Raw genomic sequence first — 14,660 nt, 5'->3', positions numbered from 1 at the left:
GAACGCAGCAGCCGTGTTTCGGCATCGGCCGATACATGGCTGCTGCGTTCGCTGATAGTTTTTTTTTTGGTAAAACCGTAAATATCGGCCCGATTTCGGCCAGCCGATATATCGGTCAATCACTAATTTTAAACAGTGTTTCATCAACCAATTTCCTGGATTTAATAAATAAGAGGTAAATCTAGCAGGCAATATAATCAGGACTCTGTAGTGATTCTGACAGGTCAATTTAGCTCAAAAGGAATTATTAATTTATAGGGAATTCGAAAGAATCACTTATTACGACCATGCTAATGACTCGTCCAGCATTCATTTGAACGGGCCGTAACGTTCAGCTCTGCAGCGGATATAAATATCCAAACTATAGTGAAACACTATTTATTAGCAAGGTAACTTAGATCAGGAGTTTAAGACATTAAATTCGTAAGCACTAAGGGTGTCACGATTCTCCAAATCCTCGATTCGATTACATTTTCGATTCTAAAGTCACGGTTCGATTCGATTCTCGATTTGTTTGATTGTAAAAAAGAAATTGCATCACAATAAGTGTATTGTGATTGTCACTAACATTTTTCACAAACACTAACACTAACATTCAAAACTGAATTTTATTAGATTTAGTGACATGTTACAATGTTTACATGGTACAATTTCTGGTATGCTACGCTTTTTTATTATTTCAATTCAATTCAATTATTGTGATTTGATTTAATATTGACTCATTTGGATAAATATTAGGTAGGCTACACAAGATAGGCGTTAATGTGTCTAAAAAAACAAAAAACAACTCACCTAATGCTGTAAACATACAGAGAGCCCTATCAGCTGGTAGTAGGATATTATTTAAGGTTAAAAATAATTAAATATAATGCATTATAATAACAACTTTATTTAATAATACAAGTAAAAAATATATATATAATATGTAATATAGAACACATATTTAGCAAAATACTCTCTATAGCTATTTTTTTTTTCTTGCCTTCTACGTAGCCTATATTATGGTCATTGAATGGCTTTCCTGAGGTAAATGTGACATAGGCCTAATTGTTCTACAGCTATGTTATTGACCTCTTCACGCTGATGAAAAACACAGATTGATCGATATTATGTATGAGGAATATACATTTCGGAAGTTGTACTATATCTTTCAACAGTGTTCATGTTTTTTTTTTACTATTAGCGCACGTGAACCCATCATCTCTACTAGCTAGTAGAGATAATCGGTTCACGTGCGCTAGGGATCTGTCACGTAACATTTACAAGCGCCAAAACGGTATTTATTGTGTGAATTTCGTAATAAAATTGACAGAATCTGAGAGCTGAGATTTTTTTATATCATAAAGTAACCTGCTCTAGTCTGTCGGTCTCCGTGTCCTCTTTGCTTCGCGATTTTTCTGTGCGTGAGAGCGTGTGAAAAGTGTCAATTGCGCGTGTCTCACGGTGAATGCGTGAGAGTTGGCAGCTCTGACTCGCAGCACTTGTCTTCAACACGTGTTTTTTTGTTATTAAATTTATTTCAATGCACCAGTTCAGCTTAAGAGTCTGGAGGCTACTTGCTTGTCTTTGCGTTCCTTTTGGGGATTCCCTTCGTCAGCGTGAAAGGGGTTTACCGGGTTCATTGGCTGGTGTCTCCTCCTGCCTGGATAGATGTCTGGGGCGGCCAATCATGTTTAACCCATGTTCTTCTGATCTTGATTTGGGTTCTTTCGTCTGCATGGTTACCCATCTCTCTGGTTACTCCGTCATGGCTTCTCCATGATCGTTTTTAAATCTACTTTTCTTTTTTAAACTTTGTTCGGGTCCTAAGATTTTAAACTCAAATGTTTGTCCAACCTACTGGAAGAGATCTGACCAATTAGACACTGTCATTATTATTTGAGAAACTGTGACATTTTCTTCACTTCTCATCGTAAATCATGCGTTATCTTTGATCTCCTTACTCTCCAGCTCTAGCAGAGAGAACAGAGGCCACAGTTTAGACATCATTACTATTTTAAGAATACAAAACATTTTACACAGATTTCAATCAAGCCATCTTTTGAATCAAGAACATACGATCGTACTGATAGGAAACGAGGCATTTTCATTCAAACATCTAATAGTTATAACAATTACATGACTTGTATGGGATCTAAGCATATTAGACACACACATAGGTTGTAGACACAATATAGAATTATGTAGTTGAATGATGTTTGATTTAGGGCTGGGAAAAAAATCGATTTGATTTAAAAATCGAGTTGGTAGGTCAAATCGATTCATATTTTCAAAAAATCGATTTTTTAGATTTTTTTTCTCCCCCTCTTCTATATAGCGTACAATACATACATTTTGCATTCGCCAAATCTTCCTTCAGGGTTTCCATAGAACGCTCCATGCGGCGCAGCCCTCGATGCTTCACGACATCACGACAAAAAGATTAGCATGTTTAATTTTTTAACGATCCTCCACGACGACGGCGCGCGAGTGAGTGAGGGAGAGTGAGGGAGAGTGAGTGAGAGTGTGTGTTCGCGAGTGAGTGAGTGAGCGAGTGAGTGTGACTGTGTGCGCGCGAGAGTGAGTGAGTGAGTGAGTGTGTGTGTGTGTGTGTAGGCTATGTGAGTGAGCTTGTGTAGCCTATATGTGCGAGTGAATGAGTGTGTGAGACGGCTCGCGATGACTGGTCGTAAAACAACGTGTAGTCTGACATGTTTCTTGTCCACGACATGACAAGATTTTTTTAGGAGTCAAAATCGTGTAATCTGACAGTGAATATTGTAACAGACAAACAAAATTTTGTTTATGTTGATGCACTTTAATTAAATACAATAAATATATATTTTTAAAATATATTTAGCCTACAGTTCGCAGTTATTTTGTTTTAAATGAAAAAAATAAATAAAAATCGAATCGAATCGAATCGTAAATCGAGTTTTTTATAAAAAAATCGCAGATTTTTTTAGGGGAAAAAATCGCCCAGCTCTAGTTTGATTATAGACCTTATGTAGCCCCGCCCCTTTTCAGCGCTGCGCTCGTTGTCTTTTGACTTCCGGTTTTATTTTCACAGCGATCTTGCATATTTATTAGTGCTGTCAAATAGTGGTCGACCGATATTGTTTTTTTGATGGCCGATGCCGATATCTTAGAGAGCAGGGTGGCCGATGGCCGATATAAAGCCGATATTTTTATATATATTTAATTTAAAGGGGGGGTACAATGGTGTTTCATGTATTCAGAGTTGTTTACAGTGTTAAAGAGATGGATTCTCATGCTAAACATGGGCAAAGTTTAAAAAAAAAAATTTGGACGAATAACGGAGAATTTCTGTGCCGAAAATCTTACTTCCGGGTTGGTACAAGTTTCGGCTCGTTTTTTTTCGACCGTGGATCTAATGACGTAGACCAGAGGGGAACTCCTTATATGAGCATTTCTCCCGGAAAAGCTCGCCCGCGCACACGTCGACTAGAGGAGAGCGAGACCGCGCACATCAACGCGCTTCAACAGGAAATCATCGGCAGCCAGCGCTGCATAGGATTTGTTCAAGAATGTCTCCAAAAAAGTGTGTTTTTGGATGTGAGGGAAAGCTTACCGTGTTCAGTTTTCTAAAGAACCCAGTGTTACAGGAACAGTGGATGCAGTTTGTTTTTCCGGGGCAGCAACGGAGTGTACCAAGTGCGGTTGTGTGTTCTGGTCATTTCAGTGACGAATGTTTTATTAACAAGGCCCAGGTCGACGCTGGATTTGCAAATCGTTTGCTATTAAAACGTGGAGCGGTCCCAGTGATAAAAGACCCCATTCATGTAAGTACAACTGGATCAGATTTCTGTCTTTTGCTGGAAATCAAGCACTACCGCTTGACTCTATAGCGCCGCCTCCAGGACTTCGGCTTTTTCCGGAGAGAATCGGAAAGCTGTATTTTTCTATTATAAATATAATAAAACTAAACACTTTTTGGATATATTAAGGATGCACTACTACTCTATAGGTACTCAAGATTAACATGAGATTAGGTGAAACTGTGCATGTTATGTACCCTTTAATCAATATTTAATAAATTATAAATAAATTATAAAACAAATTTTTTAAATAAACATGCTTTTATACTTTTTTTTGCAATCCTATTACAGTATTTTTCACAAAGTAATTGTTTAGAAATATATGAATATGTGCATAAAAAGAAAGTAAACACTGTAACATTGCACTCGGTAATCTGGTAATTTCGGGCTGGTAATCATATTTTTTCAAATAAAGACAAGGTAACGTTAATTTTACATAGGCTACAGCACAGTGAAAACGATATGAATATGACACAGTTGGCAAATGGATATCACAGATATGAATATGACACAGTTGGCAACTGGCTATATATCAGCATATTTTAAAATGAAGGATTTAAAGTTTTTCGATCGCGTCTCCTGTGAAGCTAATCTTCTGTTCGCATTCACTCACTTCGCACGGACCAACCATCACTCGCAGACAGTAATGCACACTTCACAAGATATCACAACTGGATTCGATTAAATCTGCAAGGTTTGTGAAATTAAATGTTTATTAGATATTCAGATATTTGTTTAAAGCAGGGCTCAGTAGCTTCAGGATTTCTTCGCTGTATTCTCGCTTTTTGCTCGCAGGTTTCTCTCTAGAGCTCCCCCTACAGCTTCGGAATAGATATTTGACAACACTGTTGTAAAAACTCGTTGGTGATTCTCAGACACCAGAGGCTAGTAGATCAACGACATCAAAGCAGATGGGACATTCTTTAAAACGTCTTCTTCATTCGGGTTCGGACAGCGTGAGGGAGCGCAATAATGACAGTATTTGAGCAGATTTCTTTTGGCCGTAAAGCAATTGTTTATATCGCGAGACCTGATATCACGCGATACTTCCTGGCGCGGCGGCCAGCGGCCCGCCGGCTCAAAGTTGCAAATGCGGATTTTCCGCTCACGGGCACCAGGGGGGTACGAAACGACCACCATTCAACCCGCAATAAGTAATATAACCATTCCAATGACTCCGAAGCTGTTCAGTTAAGGTAAAAAAAGTTACTTAGTTCACCTTTAAATGACGTAGATGCGCATTTGCTGAATGTTGACGGCAAATGAGAAAGTAGTTTAGCCTGATTGTTTGCCTTTTCTGTTACAAATAATATAAAAGCAAACGCTTTACTTTACTTACTTCACATAAGTTACCATCATCTGAGGAGCTGCCGTTGCCGTTCTCTTCTGGCTGGTGTTCTCAGTGCCGCCCGTCAAAATAAAAGTCTGGAGCGCCGTCAAAATAAAAGTCCCGCTTCCAACACATCGGCCAATCAGAAAAACTTATCGGCCGATGCCGATATTTAAAAAATGCCAAATGTCGGCCAATATATCAGTTCCAACATTCTCACTTGGAACAAATAATCTCTCACACAATGTAACACTGTCCATCAAGAAAAGGGTGAAAGAAATACTGACGAGGTCCTGATATTGACGAGGGGGCGGAGAATTTGCATCAGCTGTGTGTGTGCTTGGCCATCCAGTGGTGTTTCAGACTGGACGTGCTGCGATGATAGCTTAGCTCACAACAACAAAACACACAGATCACTTTGCTCTTGTCAATTGAACCATTTGGCCACTTTTTTAAAATTAAACTTTCCATTCAGAATCTTCTTGGCATCCATTTCGGGGTCTCGTGCTCATCATTCATCCACTCAAAACGTAACGTTAAAGGGGGTCGCACTCTGGACGAGAAGCGAAGCGCCTCGTATTTAAAATTCAAACACATTATTCACCATGAGTGTACACACACCGGCTGCGCCATTCGGCGTTTTTATTGCTGGCCATAAACTGAGAAAGTGTGCAGTCCGATGTGCGATAAAAGTTCTCCTAGACGCGGCTTCTCGTCCACTCTTTGGCCGGCTCGCAAGCCCAAACAAGTGTGTGCGGCGTGCCTGTTGTTTTGTTTCCGGTCTAGCTAGATCCAGTGTGGTGTTGTAGTCTTACTGACGTTACTAGTTGTTGAAAATTAATGTGGAAAAAATGACTAAGTTTGCTAGGCGTTAATCGCGCGATTAAAAAAATTTACGCCGATAAAATGGGTTTGCGTTAACGCCGTTAACAACGCGTTTAACTGACAGCCCTAGTATTTATGAATGAACGGCTCATTTTAAAATCTTACTGGTCTACTGACATTTGTTAAGACACCTGTTTTAAACATTACAATCCTCATGATAACTTTCGTTAACTTTATATTAAGTAAATCCACTTCAAAAGCTAATTACTCCTGGATAGCAGTGCCATAGGAATATACAGAGCGACTGCAAAAACGGAAGTTCAAAGACAATATTCTAAAGATGGCGGCGCCCTTGTTTCTCTGGCGCATAAGGTCTATAAGTCCATCGAGAATTGTTCTGGGATGATTTTATGTATTTTTACAGGTAAAGTCTCAGTCTGTTTGGTTTGAAGAGATTTCAACCCTGGGGTCGTTCAGAGGTCCTTAAGAAGAATGAGGTCTGTTCTGTATATCTGTCGTGGGATCAAGCAACCTCTTGGTCGGGCCCTGAGCTTTGCCATCTCTGAACCAATCAGTCTTTTCCAAACTATCCAACGTTGACAATGTTTTCTTCCTTTAGTTGGGCTCATCTCTTTGAAGCTTGCATGGCTATAAAGTTCTTAGCTGGGGGTTTTCCGTTGGTTAGCGTAGACTGGCTGGAGCCTGAATTGTATGGTTCTGAATGGGTGATTTGGGGTCTGGAGTGTTGAGTTCTGTGTGGAATTATGTTGAACGAATCACTTGTAAGATTCATTTGTGTTTGGTTCGCTCTCAAACCCTTCAACACGGAGGCACCGGCGTGTGAACTGGAGCTCGTCTCTTAAATGAACCAAAACTCAGCGTATAAGCTACTTGCCTCACAGACCTGAGATATATATATATACATACATACATACTAGGGGTGGGAATCTCTAGGCACCTCACGATTCGATTCGATTACGATTCAGAGGGTAACGATTATCGATTATTAATGATTTTTTTTTACTTGGTACTTTTAAAGCAAAGTATTTATGATGACCCATAACGAACTTACTTATATCTTCCGATATTAATTTTATTAATAAAACAAATGGAAGTGATTTGAACATTGCAAAGAACCAACAGGAAAATAAATGTGTGCCTGTACTAGCAGCGTACTTGTAGTAAATTAATACAAACTTCAGCATATTCTGAATCTCTAGCATTTAATAATAGACTTCTAACCAACATCCTCTTGTTATTTCCAATGAGCAATATAATCCTTCAGACAAAAAAACATTTTGCTGTAGCAAAATCACAAACAGTTTTTGTTCAAAAATATAGGATTATGTACCAGCAGCTCTCATATAATGCTTGTCGACTTACGCATATTCTGAATAATTAGTAACATACAAAGCTGCTCTTATTCACAACTAAATAATAAAGAGTTATGACTTGAAATGTTTGCTGTATACCACAATCAAAAACAGCTTATACAAAAAAAGTGAATGAACATCTGCAGAGAGCAGTCAAAATGTAACTTTTTGTGACTTGCATTGCACATATTGCAGGGCAGTATAACGTACGTATAACAGATCGGTTTACAGTATATTGATGAGAAAACTAAGCTACTGAAAGCTTAGTATTTTGTATTTTCATACAAAAAATACTAAATAGGTAACAATGAAATTGCCAATTTTCCATACGTTAGCTTTTAACGAAGAGGGTGCCGTTCGAATTTGGCGCTCAGCCATCATGCGTCTGTTAAGTGCGCGAGTCTGTTATGTGCGCGCCACAGACTGCACGCGCACTGCACGTCTGCTTAGAGTTCCGCCTTTTGCGTTCCGTCAATATTACGTTATTAGAAAAAATATATATATATTTTTTTAGAGAATCGATTTTTTGACATTTGTGAATCGATTCAGAATCGTCCACGTCCGCATCGCGATGCATCTAAGAATCGATTTTTTCTCCCACCCCTAATACATACAGTGAGGAAAATAAGTATTTGAACACCCTGCTATTTTGCAAGTTCTCCCACTTAGAAATCATGGAGGGGTCTGAAATTGTCATCGTAGGTGCATGTCCACTGTGAGAGACATAATCCAAAAAAAAAAAATTCCTGAAATCACAATGCATGATTTTTTAACTATTTATTTGTATGATACAGCTGCAAATAAGTATTTGAACACCTGAGAAAATCAATGTTAATATTTGGTACAGTAGCCTTTGTTTGCAATTACAGAGATTAAACGTTTCCTGTAGTTTTTCACCAGGTTCGCACACACTGCAGGAGGGATTTTGGCCCACTCCTCCACACAGATCCTCTCTAGATCAGTCAGGTTTCTGGGCTGTCGCTGAGAAACACGGAGTTTGAGCTCCCTCCAAAGATTCTCTATTGGGTTTAGGTCTGGAGACTGGCTAGGCCACGCCAGAACCTTGATATGCTTCTTACAGAGCCACTCCTTGGTTATCCTGGCTGTGTGCTTCGGGTCATTGTCATGTTGGAAGACCCAGCCTCGACCCATCTTCAATGCTCTAGGTGAGGGAAGGAGGTTGTTCCCCAAAATCTTGCAATACAGGGCCCCGGTCATCCTCTCCTTAATACAGTGCAGTCGCCCTGTCCCATGTGCAGAAAAACACCCCCAAAGCATGATGCTACCACCCCCATGCTTCACAGTAGGGATGGTGTTCTTGGGATGGTACTCATCATTCTTCTTCCTCCAAACACGTTTAGTGGAATTATGACCAAAAAGTTCCATTTTGGTCTCATCTGACCACATGACTTTCTCCCATGACTCCTCTGGATCATCCAAATGGTCATTGGTAAACTTAAGACGGGCCTTGACATGTGCTGGTTTAAGCAGGGGAACCTTCCGTGCCATGCATGATTTCAAACCATGACGTCTTAGTGTATTACCAACAGTAACCTTGGAAACGGTGGTCCCAGCTCTTTTCAGGTCATTGACCAGCTCCTCCCGTGTAGTTCTGGGCTGATTTCTCACCTTTCTTAGGATCATTGAGACCCCACGAGGTAGGGGTGGGAATCACCAGAGGCACCACGATACGATATTATCCCAATACTTGGGTCACGATACGATATTATTGCGATTTTAAACATATTGCGATATTCTGCAATATATTGCAATTTATTACCTTTTTCCAAATTCAAATTATGTCCGCAAAGGAAAACTGTCAACATCTGTTTGTTCATGTCACATCAATTTTAATAATCTCCGTTAATAATCTGCGTTAATAATCTGTTACACAGAAGAACTTTATTATATTAAATATTAATCAAAAATGATTCACACCTTCACAAAATCCAAACATTCAGTGTAAGAGTAAAACAATGACATAACATTATTTATAGTAAGTTTATTTGATTCACATCTTATTTAGAGTTTTGACCTCGACAACCCAACTGCATTTACCGCAAACAGTCTAAACTAAAAGATTGTTTTGGTTGAATCGGTTCAAAGGAGTAGTTCGCGAATCAGACGTGTCATTAGCGGACTTGTACAACGCGTGTGATTATCCCGGCAGTCCGGACATCGCACAAGATTTGTCAACACAGAAAACATTTCATCATTGGATTTTGTTTTGTTTATTGAAAGTGTTTTTCATGTCAGCTGAATGTGCGGAACGCTTTTCAGAGAAGATAAGGCAACGTAAAAGTTTTTCTTCTTTTTTTTTTGCACAACACCTAGCAGTAATTCAGGGAAAAAATACCCGAATGCTGCACGTGAAACTTCGGTCTTCCGATCTTTTACCATCGTGTCAATTCTCAATTGATTTTGATTAATATGCGCGAGGGAGCGAGAGTGAGAGAGAGCAAGACAGTTTGAAGACGGCGAGGGTGCGCGTGCGCATGCGCGACCGGGGCTCTCTCTGCGCGTTCTTTCAGTAATATGCGCATTCTCGCAAGCGCAGCAGTCATGTACATCACTCACCGATCAAATAAGGCTTTGGCGAGACAAAAAATTGCTTGTGAGAGAGACGCGTGAGTGACAGAGAGACGGAGGGAGAGCAGGGAAAGAAAATGCCGCTGAATGAATATGCTGCGTGTTTTAAATTGTGTAAACATTTTTTTTATAACGAAACGCAATATGTGGCTGGTGTTGATTCTGTGGCGCACCGCCACGAATTAGTCTATGTGTGGGATTTCTTTCTCTGATGCTGCCATGTTTATTTTATCTACGTCCTCCTGCACGCTGACAGTCAACCCGACAGTCACCCCGCTGACCTCACCAGAAAACAAACAGCACCATCTAGTGGACTGCATGAGCAATTAATTTTTAGCATTCTACTACCAAAGTTAAATTCTCATGTGTAATTTAAATAATAAAAGATCGATACTTGGCGCCCGTGTATCGATACAGTATCGCCACAGAAAATATCGCGATACTATGCAGTATCGATTTTTTCCCCCACCCCTACCACGAGGTGAGATCTTGCATGGAGCCCCAGTCCGAGGGAGATTGACAGTCATGTTTAGCTTCTTCCATTTTCTAATGATTGCTCCAACAGTGGAACTTTTTTCACCAAGCTGCTTGGCAATTTCCCCGTAGCCCTTTCCAGCCTTGTGGAGGTGTACAATTTTGTCTCTAGTGTCTTTGGACAGCTCTTTGGTCTTGGCCATGTTAGTAGTTGGATTCTTACTGATTGTATGGGGTGGACAGGTGTCTTTATGCAGCTAACGACCTCAAACAGGTGCATCTAATTAAGGATAATAAATGGAGTGGAGGTGGACATTTTAAAGGCAGACTAACAGGTCTTTGAGGGTCAGAATTCTAGCTGATAGACAGGTGTTCAAATACTTATTTGCAGCTGTATCATACAAATAAATAGTTAAAAAATCATATATTGTGATTTCTGGATTTTTTTTTTTAGATTATGTCTCTCACAGTGGACATGCACCTACGATGACAATTTCAGACCCCTCCATGATTTCCAAGTGGGAGAACTTGCAAAATATCAGGGTGTTCAAATACTTATTTTCCTCACTAAAATATATATATATATATATATATATATATAATATATATATAGAAAGCATGAAATGTACACTTTTAAACAAAACAATTGAAATCTAAAGAAAACAGACTGCTCTCTGCTTATGTAATACGTATGAAATGTGCATTTCTTTCTGGCGCGTTCACTACTGCGAAGATCGTGAGCCAGCATCATCAACTTCATCTTACTTGTTTATTAATAAACAATTGAAATGTCACCTTGATCTATTTGACATATTAATAATCAATACTTTTCCAAGTTATTTGTGACAGTTTTCAGGTGCGTTATTGGCTGTTACATTACATTGTCACCACCGCTCAATTGTTAATAGTATATATATATATATATATATATATATATATATATATATATATATATATATATATATATATATATATATATACATAAATAATGTATCAAAATCTCTTTTTTCTCAAAATGTCTTTAACTTGGCACAAAAGTTCTGGAAAACTGTCAGTGAAGTCCGATATGCAAATTTGTTTAAATTGCGTAAACTACGTAATCACCATGACCAAAATTGTACTTTTTTTTTTTTTACATTGAATCTTAAAAAAAATAAAAATAGACCGACCTACATATATATTTTATAACAGTTGTCTACTTTCTACTATTACATCAGGGCTCACTTTCATGTCCTTTCACTTTATATTTCCCTTGTTGAATTATTTTGATGTTCTGAACATGAAATTTAATATTTTTTTCTTTCCTGTCAGACCTGATGGAAGTGAAGGAGGAGAGTGAAGAACGGAGTGAAGTGGAGGAGGAACATCATGTCAAACCTGGAGAAAAACCCTTGAGTCGCTCAAAGACTAAAAAGACATTTTTAAAGAAAAGAAGAGCCAAGAAATCTTTCACCTGCACTCAGTGTGGAAAGAGTTTCACACGCAAACATTATCTTGAGATTCACATGAGAGTTCACACTGGAGAGAAGCCGTTCACATGTGATCAGTGTGGAAATAGTTTCAGTCAATCATCATCCCTTAATGTTCACATGAGGATCCACACTGGAGAGAAGCCGTTCACATGTGATCAATGTGGGAAAGATTTCAGTAATTCTTCACACTTTAATGTTCACATGAGGATCCACGCCGGAGTGAAGCCGTTCACATGTGATCAGTGTGGAAAAACATTTCTTAGAGCATCAGAGCTGAAGACACACCTGAGAGTTCATACGAAGGAGAAGCCGCATTCATGTTCTGTGTGTCAAAAGAGTTTTTCACTGCTGGATAGTTTACATAAACATGAGAAAATACATACTGGTATGAGAGAGTACATGTGCTTTGAGTGCGAGAAAACTTTTATTACAGCGGAGAGTTTAAAACTGCACCAGAGAATTCACACTGGAGAAAAACCTTACAAGTGTTCACACTGCGACAAGAGATTCAGTCAGTCTTCATCTCTGAAAACACATGAGATGATCCTCACTGGAGAGAAGCCGCACACGTGTGATCAGTGTGGGAAGAGTTTTGCTTTTAAAAGTCACCTGAAGCGACACATGAAGATACATACAGTGGAGAAACGACTTAATCACAGTCTGATATCACAGTAGTTTATTTTCATGTGCTGAGCAACAAAGTCTCTTCTGTGTAACTGTGGGATTACAAATTTAAGAATCTGGTTAAGATCTGCTGATCTTATTTCCTTACATACAGGGTTCCCGCAGGGTCTTAAAAAGTCTAAAATTCTGAACTTTAACCCTCTGGGGTCTAAGGTGTTTTGGGGGTCCTTGAGATTTTCTGACATGCTCTGACATTTGTGCTTTTTTCAGTTGCTTATAAACATATTAATGGCAACGGTGTAATTACACTCTATTTAGCACAAACAGGGCTACCATAATATGTGAGCAACATGTATGTACATTAGGGGTGTAACGGTACGTGTATTCGTACCGAACCGTTTCGGTACAGGGCTTTCGGTTCGGTGCACGTGTGTACCGAATGACTGAATGCAATATTTTGTGTGCGGAACATAGGTACATTTTCGTGTTTCCACACGAACATATTAAGTGGCGGAAGTCTCCGCGTTCAGCGCAAATCCCGCCCTGCAGCTGATTCTAATGTTTTTTCCTATTAGACATTCTCTGGTTTTACCCGTGTTTTACCCGTCGTCACTGTAACAATGAAATAGACTGCAGGGCGAAAAAAAGCTTTTCCGCTTCGTGTGCGCCGCCGCACTCTCCGTTCCGTGGCGTGCGCGCGCGCGTGTGTGTGTGTGTGTGTGTCGGCCCGCTGCGCTCTCTGCTCAATGTTCGAGTCCGTGTTTGCGCTGCGCGTTCTGCTCTGTCGTTAACGGCCCAAACACTCCAATCATGTACCGATCACGCACTGGAAAAGCAAAGTCCGCTCAAATAAGGTGAAATTTCTCAGTAGTAACTTAGATTTCTGTTTGCTGAGCTGGTATAGTCATGCTGGCAACAATGGTAAAATGACCTGCTCTGATCACATGCTCTGGTAATAATAGCTTTGTACTATAGCTTTGGACTATATTTTATTTTGATAATTATTAAAAAAGTGGAAAAAAAAAATCGTAAATTGATTGTTGATTGATTATTGAAAAAAAATAATACATTAATATATTTGTTTAATATTATTTTAATATAGGGCTATTTTCTGTTCCTGCACTGTAATCATAGTTATTTATTTATATTTTTCATTATATTTTATTATGTGATATTGGTTTGAGACTGAGAGTATTTTATTTAGTGGAGAACTTTGCAGCAGTATTTTATTTCTTATTCTTTTTTTATTTTATATCTATTTTTATTATATTTTATTAAAAAGTGTTTAAAAAAGTGTAAACAACTTGTTAAAAAAAGTTTATAGTAATAAACAACCTGCAGTTTAATGTTTGCATTTCTTTCCCTTACTGTACCGAAAATAAACCGAACCGTGACTTTAAAACCGAGGTACGTACCGAACCGTGATTTTTGTGTACCGTTACACCCCTAATGTACATGTTTGTATTTTTGAGAGAATAATGTTTATGCATGGTTATTGAAAAAACTAAAGTTTCTGAAATAAGGCCACAAAACACATAGGCTACTAAATATGTGTCAATAAGACTTTATGTTGCTTAGAGTTTTTTCTTCAAAATGATGTGAAAATCATCCTCCCTAATCATTCACATAAAACAATACATTGATTTAAATTTTGCAAAACACTTTCTGTTTGGAAAGGCGATATGCGAGTGGGCGTCAACGATCCAACACCATCATGCATATTTAGTGGTTCGCACCTGAGGAGACAATGGGGCCCACATACTTAATGAGCCATTCATTCAGGTGTGTCACTGAGCCACAAGAAAAAATGCAAGAGCAATATGTGTATATATAAAATATATATATATATATATATATATATATATATATATATATATATATATATATATATATATATATATATTAGGGCTGTCAATCTTCCTCTATAATACTATTCGAATTCCATTCCTTATTTTATTTAATATTCGAATAGTATTCGAATATTAAATGCTCAAATGTATCCTATTAGTAATATTTACGACATTACACAGTCTTATGGATCGCCAATGCGTGATGTTGATCGGTCTCATATCTTCTCAGATAAACTCTGTCAGTTTGTCTGTTATCGCCTTTTATTACATGGCTTGGTTGAATTCTAATGTAGAATGCGGTCAAA

At 38.5% G+C, this 14,660-nt stretch overlaps 1 protein-coding gene across 1 annotated transcript in view; it reads left to right on the top strand.

Moving 5' to 3' along the window:
- The window catches only part of LOC307163678 (uncharacterized protein), a 29,253-nt gene extending 15,742 nt beyond the window's left edge, over positions 1-13,511 (top strand). Inside the window, exon 3 of the mRNA XM_079879854.1 lies at positions 11,721-13,511. Coding sequence (XP_079735980.1) covers positions 11,721-12,556 — 836 coding nt within the window. The 3' untranslated portion in view covers positions 12,557-13,511. The remainder of the gene's footprint in view (positions 1-11,720) is intronic.
- The last annotated feature ends 1,149 nt before the right edge of the window (positions 13,512-14,660 follow it).

The sequence above is a fragment of the Squalius cephalus genome (assembly GCF_949319135.1).
Source record: "Squalius cephalus genome assembly, chromosome: 1".
NCBI lineage: Eukaryota > Metazoa > Chordata > Actinopteri > Cypriniformes > Leuciscidae > Squalius > Squalius cephalus.
The sequence above is the reverse complement of the archived record's forward strand: the minus strand, read 5'-3'. Positions and strand labels throughout refer to the sequence as shown.